This window comes from Equus asinus, chromosome 20, assembly GCF_041296235.1.
Source record: "Equus asinus isolate D_3611 breed Donkey chromosome 20, EquAss-T2T_v2, whole genome shotgun sequence".
In the NCBI taxonomy this organism is placed as follows: domain Eukaryota; kingdom Metazoa; phylum Chordata; class Mammalia; order Perissodactyla; family Equidae; genus Equus; species Equus asinus.
In genome coordinates this window covers 103,281,053-103,302,381 of record NC_091809.1, presented here as the reverse complement: position 1 = coordinate 103,302,381, position 21,329 = coordinate 103,281,053, and the positions used below count along the sequence as shown (strand labels likewise).

General features: G+C 38.6%; 1 protein-coding gene across 4 annotated transcripts in view; it reads right to left on the bottom strand.

The window, feature by feature from the left end:
* The window catches only part of NELL1 (neural EGFL like 1), a 779,413-nt gene that overhangs the window by 615,312 nt on the left and 142,772 nt on the right, over window positions 1–21,329 (bottom strand). For all 4 annotated transcript variants that reach the window (XM_070491352.1, XM_070491350.1, XM_070491351.1 and 1 more), the window contains exon 5: window positions 13,197–13,293. In XM_070491352.1, coding sequence (XP_070347453.1) covers window positions 13,197–13,293 — 97 coding nt within the window. The remainder of the gene's footprint in view (window positions 1–13,196; window positions 13,294–21,329) is intronic.

Below are 21,329 nucleotides of genomic sequence, written 5' to 3'. Positions count from 1 at the left end.
CCATGGGACCTGGTATAGTTAAGAGAAATGTCTCCATCTAACACAGTGACTAGTACATGGGAAGCAAGCCCCTAAAAAATATTTGATGAATGAATGTTTGAATGAATGAGCAAAGACTGAAATAAAAAAGGCTTAAGCTTAAATCCTGTTTCCATCACTTACAAATTATGTAAGACTGGAAAATTGCTTAATCTTTCCCAGCCCCAATGCCTGATCTATATAGGATTCTTATTAGCATTCTGTGAAGAGGATATATAACTAACTAAGATGATATATGGAGGGCCACACAAGGTCTAGAACCTAGAAAGCATTCAGTAATCATTGGTACTCTCTTCCACACCCCTACAACCCACCTCTGCAGCAAAATGGTGGTCCAAGTCTACGAACACCCTTTGTGATTTCTGTCTGTATCACATATTTGGGCACAACGTTCTTTACATCTGCAGAGAATCATACACTCATCAAGCTGGAACAGATAGATGATGGGACTAACTGTTCTCCCTCTCTTAATCACAAGCTCCCAGCTGAAACAGAAGGCCCTAAAAGGCAGGAAAAGTGCCTATCATTTCTACAGTTTGTTTTGTTTTGTTTTTTTACTGAGGAAGATTCACCCTGAGCTAACATCATCTCTGCAGTATTTTAAGCACACAGGGAACCTTAAATACATACTATAGAAAGGGAGAGAATGCACGTTGTAAACCTACAATGTGTCAAGTGCTTTTAATAGATATTCTTATATAATCTACGTTAGCTTTATGAGAAATCTTTGCCACTTTACAAATAAGCTCTTTTGCTTTTGGAGCACATTTCACACAGTTGTTTTAAAGTCTTAGTCTAGTAAGTCCAATGGCTGGGCTTCCCCAGGGGTGGTTTCTGTCCATTTATCTTGTTCCTTTGAATGGCAATACCTTCCTGTTTGTTTGCCTTGTGACTTTATTTGAACATGGCCGTTTGATATTGTAGTGACTCTGAAGGTCACATTCTCTCCCTTCCCCAGAGTTGCCTGGAATTGTTTTTGTTTCATTTTTATTTACTTTTTATTGTTGAATGCTGTACTAGTCCATTTATTGAAGGACTTTCCCAATTATTCTTGCAGAGACTGTATTCCCTGTCATGTCTGGTCATTGAAATCTCTGTTCTTGAGCTTGTATCCAGACACTGTTTAAACAAAGATTTCCTTGAATGCCAGGAGCTGAGAGAGGGACAGATAGATGCTGAGCCCTCCTTCAACACTTAGCCACGCTCACAGTGATCCTCAGGATCCTCCCAGAGTGAAAGCTTAAGGCCCTCTCAGATCTCTGCTCTGGGCACACGTGTGGCTTTCTATACATGGGTGATTTTCAATGCCCTGACTGCACAATGAATCTCTTCCCCCAGTTTTTCCTCCTGGCTTTGGCTCGTCTACCATGTGTGTCAACTATACTCTTTTGCCCCAGGTAGATGCGGGTTGTTAGCTTTGCAATATCTTCACTTCTCTGGCCTAGGAGAGTTCTGAGTTAGGGGTAACAGGGACAAGTGCCTGCACCGGTCCTCCAGGTAGTCCCAGACAGGACATACAAAGTAATTTGTAAAGAAGGTTGGCTCCGCTCCCTCCAGAGCCAGGGGACCACTGTCCCCACATTGGGAATATGAACTGACGTCTTCAAAACTGCCACTGAGCTGTGACTGGTGTGGGGCAGGGGCAAGTAAAAATGCCACAAAGCTCTCCTACTGTTTGGATGTTGTCTTTTTCTTGATTCAGAATTCACTTGGTTGCTGTAAACCTTTGAATGTTTACCAAAATTTTGGCGAAGTTAGTTCTGACCGTTTCTGTTCGTTTTTTGACGTTTCTGTGGAGGGACAGGAGCTTGGAGCTGCCTACTGCACCATTTTGCTGACGTCCAGCTACCTGTGTTTTCACAAGCCCTTCAGGAGATTGGGATGCACTCTCAAGTTGCAGGGCCACTTTTTAGACTAGTCTAAAAAGTCACTATAGCTTACATTTGTGGGATCTTTCTAGAGACCAAGGCAAAACTCTAATCTAGACCATCAACACGTGTCGCCTACATCAGTGCACTCACATTTGAGCCTTCAAACCTAGCAGATCAAAATCAATAAGAAAGTCTTTTAAAAACATACAAATTCCTCAGACCTACAGTTCAGATTCTCAATGAGTGATCAAGGTAGGCACAGGAATTTTAAAGTCCTCCCATGTGATTCTGATGTCTTTTCAGAGTTGGGAACCAGTTGCTGCCCTTCCTTATAGACACAAAGCCCCCAAGAAAAGTATAGCTTCACCAGGAAGTACCTAGCTACAAAATAAGGAACAGAATTAAATGTGAGTGAGTTTGGAACTGAGACACCTGGACAAATTTCTGTTGATTCCTGGAAACATGGGACATCACGGAACATGAAAAAGTCATATGTGTGTGTATTTGTATGTATGTGTAAATATATATATGCGCATATACACGAATACACATACATGATTTATCACCCTGAAAAACGATGTCATGCTTTTTTATTTTGAATATTTATGATGTACAAAGAGACTGAATGCAAAATATAGCAAAAACCTGTGAACTCACCATCTAGCTTAAGAAATAAAATATTATCACTATAGTTGAAGCCTTCTGCATACCCACCCCAAATAAAATTCCCATCCCTTCCTCTCACAGGTAAACTATTCTGAATTCAGTGCTTCTCCTTACCATGCATTTATCTTTTTACATGCGTAGATGTATAAACAAACAATATATTGGATTGTTCTGCATTTTTAGACATATAAGTTATTGAATACCATAATTTTCTCCTGCTACTTGCTTTTTCACTCAACATTGTTTGTAATTCATCAATTTTTATTCAATTTCAATGATTTTGGTGTTTATTTATATGATTCTACTACAGTTTGTTTAAACATTCTCCTATTGACAGACAATTATTTTTTCCCCAAGTTTTTTAAATTACAAAACAATAAACGCTCCTGTGCTGACTGTACATATCTCCTTGGATACACGACCAAGAGTTTCTTCAATGTGAACAGAAGTTGGGTTCTTACGTCCTAAGGTATGTACATCTTCAACGTTATACAAAGCCTCCCAAATTGCTCTCTTTAGTGGTTCTACCAATTCAAGTCTCCACCACAATGGAAACTTGAATTTCCATTCAGTGTCCATTGCTCAACTGTCTTCCCCAGTGTTAATCTAACTCTTAACCCTGTCAGATTATTTTTTCAATTTTGCCAGGCTAATAAGTATGAAATGGTATACCACAAGGGTTTTCATTTGCATTTCCAAGATAACTATTGAAATTAAATTTCTTTTAATATGTTCATTGGCTATTTATATTTCCACTTTGGGGAAACGCCATTTCATATCTTTGCCTTATTTCTTACTGAGTTACGAAAATCTTCCTTATTGATTTGTAGCATTTCCTTTCATGGATACCTCTTTGCTAATAGCTCTTGTTGCTAAGAGCTTCTTTGATGAACAGATTATTTTATATATTAACATCAATATTTTCTTAAATGGTTTTACACTTTTTAATCTTGCTTAATAAATTCTCCTCTACCCTGAGATCATGAAGATATGCTTCTATGCTCTTCTAAAACTTTCAAAGTTTTGCTTTCACATTTAGGTATTTAATTCAATCGTAACAGTCACTAACTTTTTTGTGTGGTGTTCAAACACATATGTGAATCTTTTATTGACACTATATATGAAAATCAATTACATCCATTTATATGAAATATTTAAATAACTGGTTTTCGTAACCATTTATTGATGAATACATCCTTTCCCCATTGGTCAGAATGCCACTTCAGTTTGTATCAAGTTTCCAAGTTGTCACATATGATGAGAGTCTCTTTCTGGCCTTTCCATTCTGTCCTCTTGGTTCATGTGCCAATCCTTGCACCGATATCACACTCTCTCTGTGGATTGCTGTAACTTTATAATAAGCCTGCATATCTGAAAGAGAAAGCCTCTCCTTTTACTTCTTCAGAAATGTCTCCATTATTCTTGGTCTTTAGTCTTCCACATGAATCTTAGAATCAGCTTGCAGATTCCATAAAAAAAAAATCCTATTGGGAGTTTATTCCAAGTTCATTGAATCTAGAGATCACTTTGGGATAAATAAAATCGACATTTTTATCATTTTAAGGCCTGTTCTCCGAGAACATGGTCCATCTCTCCCCATCCAGTTCTTCTTTAATGATTTTTAATAGAAGTGTATAATTTACTCCATAAGTCTCATGTAAATACTTTGTATGATTTGTTCTGAAGTACTCCATACATTTTTTCATATTATAAATGTAAGATTCTATTTATCTGCATTTTGTTGTTGCTGTTGCTCCTGCTTTTGTTCAGCAATGCAGTCGATTTGGGTTTTGGTTTTTATATCCAGCACTCTTTCTGAACAATCTTGGTAATTCTAATAATTTGTGGATCTTATTTTCTATGTAGACAGTTATATAATTTGTGAATAATTATGTTTTTCTTTTCCACAATCTAAGTTTTTATTTATTTTGCTGGTAAGGACCTACAGTAAAATGTTGAAAAGAAAAAATTGTAATAGGGATTCTTGTATGATCCCTAATTTTAACAGGAATTCTCCTAAGATTTAAACCATAAGTGATATGTTTTTATTTATGTTTCCTTTATGCACTCTTTATCAATTTAATGAAATTTCCTTCTCCTATTTTGCTAAGAATTTCGTATCATGAGTCAGTAGTGAATTTTATCTAGTGCTTTTTCTGCAATGACCAAAGGATTTTTTTCTCCTTTTGTTTGTTTAATGTGGTAAATTATACTAATAAATCTTTTTATGATAAAAACATATTTGCATTGGTGAAATAACCAAAGTGGTCACTCTTTGGGATGGAGACACACACACACACACACACACACACTCTGCTGGATTCAGTTTGCTAGCATTTTGTTTAGGATTTTTAATCTAACCTGTGTTCAAAAGTAAATTGGCCTGTACAATTCCTTTCTTACAGTCTTTGTCTAGTTTGGGAATCAAGGTCACACTATCCTAATAAAAAAGATGGATGGTCTTCTCATTTTTTCTCCTCAGGAAGAGTTTATATAAGATTGGAATGATTTCCTTGGATGTGACAGAATTCCCCCATAAAACTGTCTGAGCCCAGTGGTTATTTGGCAGAGAGAATGGCAGACTGCAGAAATGGTCACAATCCTTTGCCCCTTGCTGGGTCCATGCCCTGGGCAATGAGAATTTGTAGCATATCCCATCAAAAGGTGGGGTTTATTTCCCATACCCTTGAATCTGGCCTTGTAACTTGCTTTGGCAGATGTAATGCAGCCAAAATAACAATGAGCCAGTTTCAAGCCTAGGCATCAAAAGGCGGTGCACATTTCTGCTCCAGCTCTGGAAACCCTGAGCCACCAAGTAAACAAGCTTGGGCTGGCCTGCTAGGAAATCAGAGATCACACAAAGCAGAGATAAGCCATCCCAGCTGAGGCCATTCTAGAACAGGCCCCAGAAAACCAGCTGACCAAAGATGCGTGGGTAAATCCACTGAGAATACAGCAATCACCCAGCTAAGCCCAGCCCAAGCTGCCAACTCACAAAACTTAGAGCTAAGTAGATGGTTGCTGCTTCAAGCCATTCAACTTTGAGTTGATTTGCTACACATCGAAAGCTAAATCGTACCAATAGATTTTGGATGACTTCTTTATGATACTTTAATGATTCTAGGACTATCTGGGTTTTTCATTTCTTAAGTCCATTTTGATAACTTATATATTTTTAGAAAACTCCATTTTTTTCCATTTTCAACTTTATTATAAGCATAAAATTGTTAATAAATGATTAATTACCATTGTTTTAATTTTTACAGTTTTTTTATGTGCTTTTTATATTCCTACTACGTTTTATGCCTTCTCTCATTTTTTCTTGCTCAAACTTCCAGATTTGTCTTTTCAAATGACCAAATTCTGGCTTTCTTGATCTTATCTATTATATCCTACTTACTATTTTATTAACTTCTATTCTTATATGCTTATTTTTTCATAGCTTTTACTTTTGAGGGATTTATTGATTTTCTTTTTCTAATTTCTGAAGTCGGATACTTTACTTATTAAATTTCTGCTTTTCCTGCCTTCATAGGATAGAACTACTTTGAATAGCTTCTCCCATTCTACGGCATGTCCTTGTACTCTTAGTCATGTATTTTGAAAAAAGTTCCAAATTGTAATATATTCCAATATATCAACCTTTTTCTTTATGTTTACTACTTATGTCTTATTTAAGAACTATCTTTCCTACGTTAAGGCCACAAAGATGTTTTTCTACGCTCTTTTTAAGCTTTACTGGTTTACCTTTCAGATTTAGATCTATAATCCCATGGAATTGACTTTATATGTAGCATGAGGCAGAGGTCAAGATTAGTTTTTCCCACAGGGATAGTCAGTTGGCCCAGCATCCTGTGGAGAGAAGACCATCCTTCCTCATTATTCCGTTACGCTGCAGCATACATTTTCAGGATATGTATTAGGTGTACGCATCTTTACAACTGTTTATCATTATGTGGGAAATTTTTTGGCCTTACACTTTGATACTGCCACAGCTTTCTCACGTTATTTTGACCTATTTCTCTTCTTTTTTTCTTTTTTTTCCTAGCCACTTCACTATGAACATTAATGAATCCTTATTTTTTAATTGTTTCAAAAATAAACAATATACATCGGGACTTGAATTTTGTGAATCCAGTATAATACTCTGACTTTCAACCACTGAGTGTAAATCACTTAATTTGATAGAGAATATTGTGAACTGGAATTGTATCTGCTATTGTCTATTAAACGTTTTTTCTCTTCTTGCCTTCTTTTGGGTTGATAGAACTTCTTAAGAAATACTCTCATACTTAAATTTAGAAATTAAACAATATTTCTAACATTTTCGTGTTGGTTTAAATTTTTAACATGCAACGTCTAAAATCAATCAATTTCTCTATTAATTTTCTGACCAATACAAGGTCTTACAACACTTTAAACCAGGTCATGCCCTATTTTATTGCTGTCTAATATTTTTAATTTTATATTTTATTTATTTATAGTTAAATTAGGCACTATTATTACTAATCAATGATTATTCAGTTTCGTGCATGCTCTCAAACAATTTATTTGTTCAATTCTCCCTGTACTTTAATGTCTTGCTTCTGGGAAGTTTCTTTAATGAAAATCTATTGGTCATAAACAGAGAGTTTTGTCTATAAATTCTTTATTTCACATTCATTGTTAAAAATGATAATTAAGCTGGATATGTGCAAATACACTTGAGATATATGTTCTCCCAAAACATTGAAAACAGTTTTTCTATTATCTTTTGGCTTCTGCTTTTACTGTTTAAAAGCCAGCTGTTCAATCAGTGTTATTCTTTTGTGGAAAATTTGCCTTTTCTCACTGGTTACTTTTAAGATCTTCTTTCTGTCTTCATGGTTCTGCTATTCCACCAATAGGTGTAGGCATGACTGTTTCTATTTATCTTGATTTGTGTCGTAGATTATTAAAATGATCAAAAATCCTTTCCCTCTTTGCATCCATATCCTTACAATGCCATAGTGCAGAATAGTCCTTCAAGAGATGGAAATGATTTCTTTACCTCTTAACTCTGGATTTGGCCATATGACTTGCTTTGGGCAGTCAATTATTAGCAAATGTGATCAAGCAAACAGAGCCTTGAAAAGAACTAATACACTAGGGTTGCTCTCTTCTTCTACACCTGCAATCTCAAGGCTGCCACATGGAGACGCCTGAGCCAGGCCACTAGAGAATGAGACCACCCAGGGGAGAACTGAGGTACACCAATCAACACCAGCCTGCTACCAGAGATGTGAAGAAGCCACCTGAGATCTTCCTGCCACCTGCTGACCTGCCAATTGACTACAGTCACCTGAGAGAGCCCAGTAGATACCAGCATAGCCAGGCCGGACCAGAAAAATCATCCCATCACCCCCAAGAATTATGAGCTAAATAAAATGGCTATTGTTTAAGCTTCTAAGTTTTCTAAGTGATTTGTTAGACAGCAATATCTAACATACACTTGGATGTCATTGTGCTTCCTATAGTGAGAACTAATGTCTCATCAATTTTAGAAAATTCTTAGCCATCATATTTTTAATAGTGCCATACCTCTTTCTCCTATTATCTTCTGGAACTTTCAAATATATATGTATGTAGATATAGACACACATTAACTACATATATAAACAGCATAATAAAAATACATGTTTTTTCATACATATGTATCTTCTCCATATTTTAATGTCTCCTATTGTCCTCTTTATCTCTGCACCACATTTAGGGTAATCACTTTGACGATATTTCCCATTTCACAAATGCTCTCCCACTCTGTGTCTAATCTACTCTTTAGTGGGTTCACTGAGTTTTTTTCAATTCAATGACTACATTTTTCTTTTCTGGAAGTTTTTTGGTTCAAATCTCCCTGGTCACATTTCTTTGATTTGTCATTTTGTTTCTTTAAATGTTTTAAACGTAGGGATGTTTTTAATTCTTTATTTTGTAATTCCAATGCCTGCAGCCCTTTGAGGGCTAATCGGGAAGTTTGTCGTTTCTTCCCACTCTCACTCATGGTGGCTTAAAAACTTATATTTGCATGAACTTGATCTCTGGGAATCCTGTGAGGTCAGCACCACAAGTGACTTTCCTCAAAGATAACGTGTAATTCCTTTATCAGGAATCCCCAGGAGCCCAACCCAAGGCCACAGTAAGACAGCTGATTGAGCTTCATAGGGAAAGTAAATCCAAATTTCAAGCCTGAACAATGTCAGGGCTGTGGTTTCAAATTCTCATGGGGGAACTATAATTTTTTTCCCATGTGGAGATGAGATAGAGAAAGGCTAGTTATTGGTTTGCTTCCCTTTGCTAAATAGTAAACTATTTGTTCCCACCCCTCCACTGGAAGCGTAGACTTCTGGGTTGTGGCTTTATTTCAGAAGTTTCTGCCCCAACTTGCAATCTTGCACGGCTTCTGACCCATTCCTCCCATCCCACACAGGCTGTTGAAATGTAAGGCCTAACTGGGGCTTTCATGCATTGCTAGTGGGAATGCAAAATAGCTTAGCCACTTTGGAAAGTATATTGGCATTTTCTTACAAAGTTAAACATACACTTAATGTAAGACCCAAGGATCCCTCTCTTACATATTTACCCAAATGAAATGAAAACTTCTGTTCATACAAAAACCTGTATACAAATGTTTTTAGTGGCTTTATTCATAAATGCCCCAAACTCAAAACAACCTAAGTGTCCATGAACTGAGGAACAGATAAACAAATTGTGGTACACCCATACCGTAGAATTGGAATAGTACTCAACAACAAAAGAATAAAACACTGGTACACACAACAACATGGCTGAACCTCAACATATATACATAAATAATTCCATTTATGTAACATTCTGGGAAAGGCAAAACTATAGGGCCAGACAACAGATCAGTGGTTGCTAGAGGTTCAGGATGAGAAGAGTTGAATAAAAAGCAGCACAGGGCAATTTTGGGAGTTTTGGAATGATCCTTTATCTTAATTATGATGGTGGTTACACAACAGTGTAGATCTTCCACATTAATAGAATGAAAGATAAAAATATGATCATCTCAATAGATGCAGAAAAAGCATTTGACAAAATATGACATCCTTTCCTGTTAAAAAGCACTCAACAAATTGGGCACAGAAGGAACATACTTTAACATAATAAAGGCCATGTATGACAAGCCCACAGCTAACATCATACTCAATGGTGAAAATCTGAAAGCTTTTCCTCTAACATCAGGAAAAAGACAAGGGTACCCACTTCCACCACTTTTATTCAACACAGTGCTGCAAGTCCTAGCCAGAGCAATCAGGCAAGAAAGAGAAATAAAAGGCATCCAAGTTAGAAAGGAAGAAGTAAAATTGTCTTTTTGCAGATGACATGATCTTACATATAGAAAATCCTAAAGATTCCACTGAAAAACTTTTAAAACTAATCAATGAATTCAGCAAAGTTGCAGAATACAAAACCAACATATAAAAATCAGTTTTTTCCTATACATTAACAAGGAAATATCAGAAAAAGAAATAAAACAATCCCATTCACAATATCATCAAAAACAATAAAATACTTAGGAATAAATTTAAACAAGGATGTGAAAGATCTGTACACTGAAAACTACAAGACTTCGATCAAAAAATTGAAAAAGGCACAAACAAATGGAAAGATATCCTGTGTTCATGGATCAAAAGAATATTGTTAAAATGTCCAGACTACCCAAAGCCATCTACAGATTCAATGCACCCCCTACCAAAATTCGACAGTCATTTTTCACAGAAATAGAAAACAACAATCCTTGAATTTGTATGAAACCACAAAAGACCCCAAATAGCCAAAGCAATCTTGAGAAAGAAGAACAAAGCCAGAGGCATCACACTTCCTGATTTCAAACTATATTACCAAGCTATAGTAATCAAAACAGTATGATACTGGCATAAAAATAGACACATAGACCAATGGAACAGAATCAAGAGCCCAAAAAGTAAACTCATATATACAGTCAACTGATATTTGATAAGGGAGCCAAAATGAGGAAAGGACAGTCTCTTCAATAAATGGCGTTGGGAAACTTGGATATTCACGTGTCAAAGAATGAAGCTAGACCTCTATTTTACAACACTCACGAAAATTAATCTGAAATGAATTAAAGACTTAAACACAAGACTTGAAACCATAAAACTCCTAGAATAAGGGGCTGGCCCCGTGGCCCAGTGGGTAAGTTCGCGCGCTCCGCAGCAGGCGGCCCAGTGTTTCATTGGTTCGAATCCTGGGTGCAGACATGGCACTGCTCATCAAACCACGCTGAGGCAGCGTCCCACATGCCACAACTAGAGGGACCCACAACGAAGAATATACAACTACGTACCGGGGGACTTTGGGGAGAAAAAGGAAAAAAATAAAATCTTTCAAAAAAAAAAACTCCTAGAATAAAACAGGGAAAAAGCTCCTTGACATTGGTCTTGGCAATGATTTTTTGGATATGATACCAAATGCACAAGCAATAAAAGCAAAATTAATAAGTGGGATTAACATCAAATTAAAAGTCTTCTACACAGCAAAAGAAACAATCAACAAAATGAAAAAGCAACCTACTGAATGGGAGAAAATACTTGCAAATCATATATCTGATGGATGGTTAATATCCAAAATATATAAAGAACTCAGACAACTCAATAGCAAAACAAAATTCAATTTAAAAAAATGGGCAGAGAAACTGAATAGATATTTTTCCAAAAAAGATATGCAAGTGGCCAACAGAGACATGAAAAGGTACTCAAAATCAATAATCATCAAGGAAATGTAAATCAAAATCACAATGGGATACCACCTCACACCTGTAAAATGACTGTCATCAAGGGGCTGGCTCCATGGCCAAGTGGTTAAAGTTCTGCATTCTCCACTTCGGTGGCCTGGGTTCACAGGTTTGGATCTCAGGCACAGACCTACTCCACTCATGAGCCATGCTGTGGAGGCAATGCAAATACAAAGTAGAGGAAGAGTGGAACAGACATCAGCCCAGGGTGAATCTTCCTCACAGAAAAAAAAAAAAAAAAGAAAAAGAAAAAAAATGACTATCATCAAAAAGACAAGAAATAACAAGAGTTGGCAAGGACGTGGAGAAAAGGGAACTGTTGTGTACTGTTGGTAAAAATGTAAACTGTTACAGTCACTATGGAAAGCAGTCTCAATGTTCCTCAAAAAAATAAAAATTCAACTACCATGTGATCCAGCAATCCCCGTTCTGGGTGGTTTCATATTATACTGCGTATACATGGTATATACCCAATGAGATGCAATCACTACCTCACACAGACAGATGCACTGTCATGTTCACTGCAGGATTACTCACAATAGTCAAGATATGGAAAGCACCTAAGTGTCTGTCAACAGAAGAACGGATAAAGAAGATGTGGTGGATATATATACACAACAGTTTATTCTTCAGTCATAAGGAAGAAAAACATCCTGCCATTTGGGATAACATGAATGGAGCTTGAGGGCACCGTGTGTAGTGAAATAAGTCAGACAGAGAAAGACAGATACTGTTTGATATCACTTACATCTGGAATCTAAAAAAGCCAAACGCATAGAGACAACTAGAATGGTGGTTACCAGGAGATTGGGGTGGGGGGGTTTGGGGGAAAATGGGAGCTGTTGATCAAAGGGTACAAACTTGCAGTTACAATACAAATAAGTCCTAGAGATCTAACGCAAAGCATGGTGATTATAACTATAATACTGTATTGTATACGTGAAAGTTACTAAGAGTAGATCTTAAATCTTCTTACCACACAAAAGAAATGTAATTACATGACATGTTGGAGATGTCAGTAACGCCATGGCGGCCATCATTTTGCAACATATAAGTGTATCCCATCAACACACTATACACCTTAAACTTACACAATGTTTTATGTTAATTACATCTCAATAAAGTTGGAATAAATCAATGGAAAAGGAATAAACTTGAATGTCTGAATTGCCGGCGCTGGCAAACATCCTGCTGGTTTTCACTTGCCTCCACATATTCGGCCTCCAGGGATCTCCCTTCTGTAAGTGCAATGATGAATCTTGAAAGATTTTTGTTCTGTTTTATCCAGCATTTATAGGCATTTTCAAGCAGGAGGATTTTTTTTAAATATCTACTCTACCATATTGCCAGAAGCAAAAGTCTGCCATTCTATTGAAGAACAAGACTATCTTAAAATTTCATGATGCGTTTATCCTCTCCATTCGTTTTACCACTGTATCTCCATCTTTCTATGAAGTACAATAATGCAGTTATTGCAGTACCCTCTTTATAGACAAGAAAACCAAAGCTCATGGAAGTTGAGATTGGTTTCCTATTGCATATCTAGATATCCACCCCAAACGGACTTAACATATATCCTGAGAATGGAAACCAACATGAAGATTATCTGTAGTCTCCCAGAATTAGGTTAACAAGAAACATTTTGAGGATCATTTACATTCTGTATCATCCATACCCGGCAGTAGAGTGAACTGTGCGACCCAGGCACGTAACTCTCTGCCTAGTCTCAAAGCACCTACTCCATAGAATTATTGTGACAATTAAATGATTTAATTCACATCAACCACATAGAAGAGCATGTGGCAAAAGCAGAAAGTAGCACTTACTTTGAATAAGCCGTGCTTTTGGTTTCGCTGACCCAGCCACAAATTGCTTCCTGGGGGGAGGTTGGTCTCAGGAGCGTCTATCACACGTTCATAAATCCTGTAGGGGCAAAGAACACAGTTACTAACGGAGAAGCTCAAAGCAGAACCGAAAGTTACACGCACTGTTTGAAGTACTCATGGTGTTAGCTGCTGGTACAGAGAGATGGAGCCAATATGTAGCACAGTTTAAGTGACAGCTAACTTGAATGCAGAGATCTCTTTCTTGACAAGACTTGGACACATTATCTGGGCCCTTCCTGGCTTTCTGTCTTCATCCTTTTGGCAGGAGAAAGAGGAAGAGGGTAACATTTTTGAGTGTCGACTCTAAGCAATGAACTTGATACAAACTCTGTGAGTACAGTGGTTTTATCCACATGACAGGTGAGAAGCTGAGGTTCAGCGAATACAAATGGCTCAACCAGGTGAAGACAGTCAGGGAGCAGCAGCGTTGGGGTAAGAATCCCCATCTGCCTGGCTCCAAAACCCAGGCACCTCCCTTTGCCCTCTACTACTCCCTGGCTTTGGTTTATTTAGCTGCTACTCATTTCTACAGCAACCTGCTCTCACCCTTTAAAGAAGTGAGTAGCAGCTGCCCAGATGATCACGTGCTTAGACTGTAACATCTAGTAACTGAAGCCATCATCCAATGAACAAATATGCACTGAGCACTTTTTATGCCCCGAGCTCCAGGCAAGGCACTAGAAGACAGAGCAATAAACCAGACACACACAGTCTGCCCTCCTGGAGCAAGAGGAAGATAAAATTCTGCACATGAAGAAAATCTTCATATAATACATAAGGACATAAACTAACACAGAGGATGCAACAGCCCCAGGATCTTTGAAGGGACCTACAGAAGCTACTGAACAACTGAATTGTCTCAATTGTTCTGCCCTCCCAAGCCCCAGTTAGCCACAAATCTTGCTGTGCTGTCGTTATCAATAGTCCCTGCAACCCCAGATGATCACAGGCCCCCCTATCACCCTTGGCAAGCACCTCCCGGCACCTGAGTGCTGAGAAGGGAAAGGAAGAGCTAGCCTGAGATTTGAACTTGTCTTAAGACGCCCAGAAGATGCTGAGAGGGATGAGATATAGGGACCATCTGTGAATTTCAATTCCTCATGATGGCCCTGTCCATTGCTTGCCTTCCTCAGTGCTTGCTCAGAGCGGCTGCGGGAGGAGTCATTCCCAGGTGGGTCCAGAGGTCTAATGACTAATCAGTCCTCTCTGCTGGGATGGAGCTGACTGCCTCCTGCCAGAGGGTGATGGATTCCTCCAGTGGCTCTCAGGAGGAAAGTGTGGAAGAACCGAAAGATTGTTCAGTGGTGTCAAGGCAAGTGAATGATTGCAAGGCTGTTGCAGTTGGGAGCTGTCATGCTGCAGTCTTAGATCTTAGCCACATCGTCCATTACTCTCCTATTCTCCACCGGAAACATGCTGTTTCCTAACAATACGTGCAAGGTATTCAACTGACAAAGCTTTAAATACATCAGGTCCTTCTCTACTAATTATCTTTCCATTATAAATGGAAGCTCAAAATGTAAGCAAGGAAAAATAAGTCTCCTCAAAAAAGACAGGCTGTGTTTTCTCCACAGGAATTCAACCTTTTTTGTATGTTAGAATGAACCAGTTTAGATGAAACAATTTGTCAAAACTGCTTTAACATGAGAATATCCTATATACTTCCTTAAAAAAAAAAGTTTTCTAAAAGTGAAAACCTAGAAACAAGTCCAATTTACAACAAAAGAGAAATGCATATGTTATAGTAGATCAGCTTGACAGAATTTACTATAGTCATTAGGAGTGATAAATATGCAGGTTATAAAATATGGGAAAGTGTATACAAAATAACTTTGCATTCCACTTTCCTCCAGTGAAAGTTATTTATGAACTGTGGAGATAACGATGCAAAAATTATGTTCGATGTTGGCGAATTTCAGAGGAGGCCAGAGAGAAACAGAAATTGCTGTATTTAAGTGAAGAGGCAGAAGCATAATTTTCTATGAGGCTGTTTTACTAATAAATCGAAAGCGTCAAACTGTTTATCTTAACCTTCATTTTAAAACATTTGCATCTGTCAGGAGAGAGGCCTTCAATTCAAACACTTTCTTTTTGGTTTTCAATATGCTAGAAAGTGAGCAAATGAGCAGAATAGGCTCCTAATCGATATTTATTAAGTGCATGAAGGAAGGAAGGAATAATCAAAAAGATCAACTTCCTATCCTGCCTCCTCTTCCACAAGTATAACAACTCCTTGTCCCTTAGAAGTAGTTGAGGAAGCCAACAGCTGAGGCCGCTAGCAGCTGAAGCAGGACAGTGACCCCAGCACCCTTGTCAAAGGGGTGTGCTGGTTTCCAGGGTCACACAGTCCCCCGTCAGGATCCCCTCCTGATGCCAGAGAAAGTTTGCTGGCTGCCGCCTTCCTGGTAGCCCTGCCAATTCACTCCACCAGGCAGTCCTCACTCGAGAATTCCACGCAGCAGGCAGAACCAGCAAACTGGAAACAGACACGGCAAAAGAAGAGAGCTTAAAAACACAGTATTAAAAAATAAAAACCCACACAGAGGAAATTTTATCATGAGGAAATATGAGGCAATTTAAGGGACATTCTACAAAATAACTGCCTGTGCTCTTCCAAATGTCAATGTCATGAAAAATAGACAGACTGAGGAACAGTTGGAGAGTAAAGGAGACCAAAAGGACGTAAAAATTAAATGCAAGACAGGATCCTGGATTGCACCTTGAGGCAGGAAAAAAAAATCCCATAAAGGACATTAGAGGGAAAATTGGTGAAATTTGATAGGAACTGTAGATTACATAATAGCATTGTATTGACATTCAACTTCCTGATTTTGAGAATTGGGTGGCATGTATTTAAGGAAATGTCTTGTTCTTAGGAAATATGCACTGAAATATTTAGGAGTAGAGGGTCACGATGTTTGCAACATATTCTCAGAGGGTTCAAAATAACAATGTGTGTATCTAAGTACAACATACATATGTAAACACACACATCATTATCTAGAGACCAAGAAAGCAGAGTCTGGGTGAAGAGTATGATTGTTTTTTGTACCATTCTTATAACTTTTCTGTAAGATTAAAATTATTTTAAAATAAAAATTCTCAAAAATAGAGTAAAAAAGCAACAAGGCCTATAATGTATGTAAACTAAAAATACACACATGCAAAACAATTTACATCTATTGGGCAAGGATACATACAAATTTAAATTCACATAAAGTATGACAGTATTTTCCTAAGGGAATGAGAATGGTGAAGGGGAAAAAAAGGGAATGAATGAAACAAGAAAGGAGTATTGCACAAACTAATGCTGATAACATATCATAAGCTAAGAATTAGAATTGTCACATCCCTACTGGTACCCTGTATAGGGGGAGTTATTCCACCAACATGCCAGACAAATATAATCAGGATCTTGGCCAAATGGCTCCTGATCCCTGAGGTACAGCTCCCTTGGTGGACTGGCTCATGGAAATAGATAGGCAGGGCACAGTGATCTGTCACAAAATCTAGCATCAAGTCAAGGGAAATGTAAAGTCAGAGCTAAGACAGTGAGCCCCTTGCTTTCCAGTGTCGTAAGGAAATGGAAGATTCTGATAGTCCGGTATTCTGGTTAGTGAGATTTCCTTCACTTCAACAAATATCTGACTGCCTACAATGTGTGTGACACCGTGCTGGCTACGGGGATACACATATGGGGGCAAAATTAATATGTCCAAGTCCTTGCCCTCTGGTTAAATGCTTGAGAGAGACAAATGCATGCACACCCCTTATCATTCAGTGCAATAAATGCCATGCTCTACGGAAGCAGGGAGGAAAGAAAACAGAATTCTATCTGGCAAAGTCAGAGAAGACTTTCCACAGAAGGGGACAGTAGAGCTGAGTTTTGAATGAGGAATCAAGTGGAGCTGACATGCAGACGTAACAGCCAGCACTTACACAGCACTCAATGTGTGTCAAGCATTGTACCGAGGGCTTTCCATAAATTAATTCACTTAATCCGCAAAACACCACCATCACATAGGTGTTCCTGGCTCAGCAAGGTTAAATAACTTGTGCATGGTTAAGGACCTTGTAAATGGCAGTGCTAGGATTTGAACCCAGACCTCAAAATTTGTACTACTCATTCAAATAAATTAAAATCCCCAACTTGATTTACTCAACAGGAAGGAAAAAGGGAAACAAGTCCACGTTCCTAGCACATGGCCAAGACTGGTTAGTTCTGCTGGAACCCACTCTCTCTTCCTGCTGGGCTCCCAGCCACACCACATTTCCAGCCTCCCTCACAGCTGGGTGTGGCCATGGAACATGAGTAGAAGGGATGGGCACCACTTCTCGGCCTGCCCCTTCCCCTAAATACTCTCCCTCAAGCATCTTTCACATTCTTTCACCCTCTCTTTTAGCTGACTAGAGAAGACATCTGAGGGCTACAAGGTGGGCAGAGCCACAAGATAGAGGATCCTGGATCCCTAAATGATGACATGGAAGGTCACCTGACAACTAGACTCACCCAGTTGGACTCTACATAAGCAAGAAATAAATAAACTTCTATGCCAACCCACAGAGATAGAGAGGATTTTTTCTCTTTGTGGCTAATATTATTTACCCTCACAAATATACCTCAGTGAAAAATAGAAAAGCAGCTACTTATTTTCATGCCCACAAAACCAAGAGGTATCAGAGATAGTGCGGTATAGCAGAGACAACATGAATTTGGGGTAAAATAGGTTTGGGAGCATATTCCAGTTCTGCATTCTCCAAGCTGGATCGCCTTAATCAAGTTACTTAATTTCTCTGTAACTTAGCTTCCTTACTTAAAAAACGAGGACATTACTCTGACTGTACGGGTTGTGGTGAAATATGTTTAATGCCTTTGGCACATGCCTTGGCTGCCATTCTGTAAAACTCAGGCATCTGAGAAGGCAGAGCTACACAGGTCACATGACCCATTCTAGCCCATTGGCTGTGTTTTCCAGCAAATGAATCCACTGAGACTGGGTTCTCAGTCTTAGATGCCCACTTGTGCTTTGGGATACAGTTTAAAGAAGGACATGACTGTCACATGGAGTGTATTCAATGGTATGAGATTTCAACATTAAAAGGCAAGAATGTAGCATCTATCTTGTCGTAAGTTTCCACAACTTTGAATATTTAAAAGTCCTAACTTTCTTTTTACCTTCTACAAATTTAAAGCTAGAACAAGTAAATATGTAACAGGAAAATAACAAAGGAATTAACAGCATTAATTCCTGTTGTCATTTAATCTAATGTGATAGAGCAAGCTGATGATCTATTTAGATAATAAACTTTGTTAAAAACAATACTTGGACAAGTACATTTTCTATGACAACCTAAAATTCCAGAATTTTTATTCTTCTAGTTTTAAAGTATCATTCATCAGCTTCTTTTAATTCTTTCAAGCCATAAGTCACAAACTTTTCTACATAAATTACTCAAGATACTAAGCAAACATCTTATTTAATATCTTATACATCCTTCCAAAATATATAATTCTTTGACATATACAAAAGTTTGATTTTTGTGAAAGTTCATCATAATCTCACTTAAGACTAGAGAAGCACTCAGAAAAGGAAGAAGAGAAAAAACTATCATTTAGCAGATTGTATGTTTGGACACAACCATTAAACCAAAACAAAGAACATTGCTTTCAATGAGTAAAAGACAACAGGACACTATTGCTAACACTTCCACCCAATCCAGTACTAGGCACTTTCCTAGCCCATTTGGGACCTTAACTGGATTTAGCCAATACATAGAAAAGGTTTCTGAGTAAATAAAAATGTCAACAGTGAGTGGAGGCCCCCACTCTCAGTTCTTATTTCCAACTGCCTTTCTATAGCCTTTGTTAATACAGTCTATTTCATATATCCTGCCCTATATGTTGGTTCTTTTATGCTCTCCAAGACCCTCCCCACTTGGATGACCCATTTGGACATACTCTCCAGCACTTCAGTGCACGACCCTGTACCCTCGCACTACCCACTGGAGTCTCTAAGATTCTGGTCCTGGCTGCTTTCCCAGACCTCCCTTCCAAGCAAGGAGGAATTGGCCCTTCCTGGCACCCCTGGACCCAGCACATTCACCCTCAAGTTGTGCCTGGGCTCCCTGACTGTTACTACCACCGATCATCTGTTGAGTAGGGAGGAAATGCTGCCCTCCCGGCAGCATCCCTGAACCTGCTCAGTTGTCTCCTACACTGAGACCTTCCCTCACCATCCTAGATAAAGCAGCTCCTGGCTGCTCATCACTTAGCTCATTTTACCCCTGTCAAAGCAAATGATGCTCCAAAATTATCTTGGCTCCTTGCTGACTGTCTCCTCCCACCAAAAGCAAGCACTGAAAGTAGGGATCTTGTCTGCCTTTTTTGTCTCAGTATCTCTAGCATCTAGAAGAATGTCTTGTCAAAGTATGTGCCTACTCCATATATTTATTGAATGAATGAATGAACGCTCCCTGATACTACCTTCAGAATGGGAGGGCTACAGATAGTTACACAAGCCCTAAAGTACTACAGCAAAGATTTGTGTGTGTGTGTGTGTGTGTGTGTGTGAGACTGGTCCTGAGCTAAAATCTGTTGCCAATCTTCCTCTTTTTGTTTGAGAAAGATTGTCACTGAGCTAACATCTGTGTCCATCTTCCTCTATCTTATGTGGGACACCCCCACAGTGTGTCTTGACCAGCGGTGCTGGGTCTGTGCCCAGGATCCGAACCTGCAAACCCCAGGCTGCTAAAGCAGAGCACAAGAACTTAACCACTACACCACCCGGCTGGCCCCAACAGCAAAGATTTTATGATGAGCAATTCACAAAACAGAATAACACGGATTGAGAAATCAGGTAGTCAAAACTTGACACTTTATGCAGATAATCCCGAGGAAAAAACAGTCAATGAAAATGAGTGAAAGGTGATAATCATTTGCAAGTATCTTGCTCCACTATCCCGCACTCACGAGATTCACACAACAAGTCCGAAGAGAGAAAGAGCAGGATGAACGCCTCTCACTGCTTTTCATCCAGAAAAGAGGGATAGCGGGTTTGAATCTGTCCAGCAGACAACCCACTAACAGGAAAGCCCGATAGACGTATTTCAGAAAGGGCAAGAGAAATAATCAGCAGCTTGAAAATTAATTAGATCAAGCAAAATTCTTTTGATAAGTGTACGATTTACTGCTTAAGTTGATGGCATTATAATCAGCCCAAATTTATCACATCCCCATAGGCTATCTGACACAAATAATGCATTTACTCTACAACCATCTAAAATCTACCCTTTCTTTTGGCTGAAGAAAACCCAGTTCCCACTTAGTCACGTTTCTAGGCCTGGCGCTCAGACGAGGTAGTGCCTATTAAGTTGCACTGGGAGAATTATGGGAATATTGCATGCCATTAGTATCTGTGAGTGTTATAAAGTGTATCTCATTTCTAATACAATACCATGCAAAATTAAACATCCAATCAAACATGAAAACTGCTTGAGAGGAATGAACAATGCGAAGAGTAGCTGACACGCTCCCTGTGAAAGTCAGTCACCGGATCGAGGGCTCCCATTAGGAATTTTCTTTACAAGGTAAAACTTCTCTTTATTCATGACTTTGGCTAAGAACACCCTCCCTGGCAAGTGTCCTGTCTGTTTAAAAGACCAGTCAATATTCCATGAAGAATTCCATTTTCTGTTAACAGACAAAGCCCTCAGAGCTCGACACACAGCAATGCGGTGGTTCAACACCACCACTTATGAAGGAATATTGGATTTTTATTTACCTGGATGAAGAAAGGCCTCTGAAGAGACTCCACAGTACCTTTCCCAATTATATAGAAAAATGAATTTCCAATGTAAACCATGTGAATCGACATGTATTATGCTGCTGTTCAATAAGACAATATGAAGCCCAAATGAGATGCTAAATGAAGAGGTTTATCTTGGGCTTTGCCTAGAATTGAAGAAAAGCGCTCACACTCCCTGAAGAGGAACGTCGCAATGACCTTCGTTTGCTAGATAGAGCCTCGTTTTCAATGTCTTTTAGCTGGCGCCAGTGAATATCAAGGTGCTCCT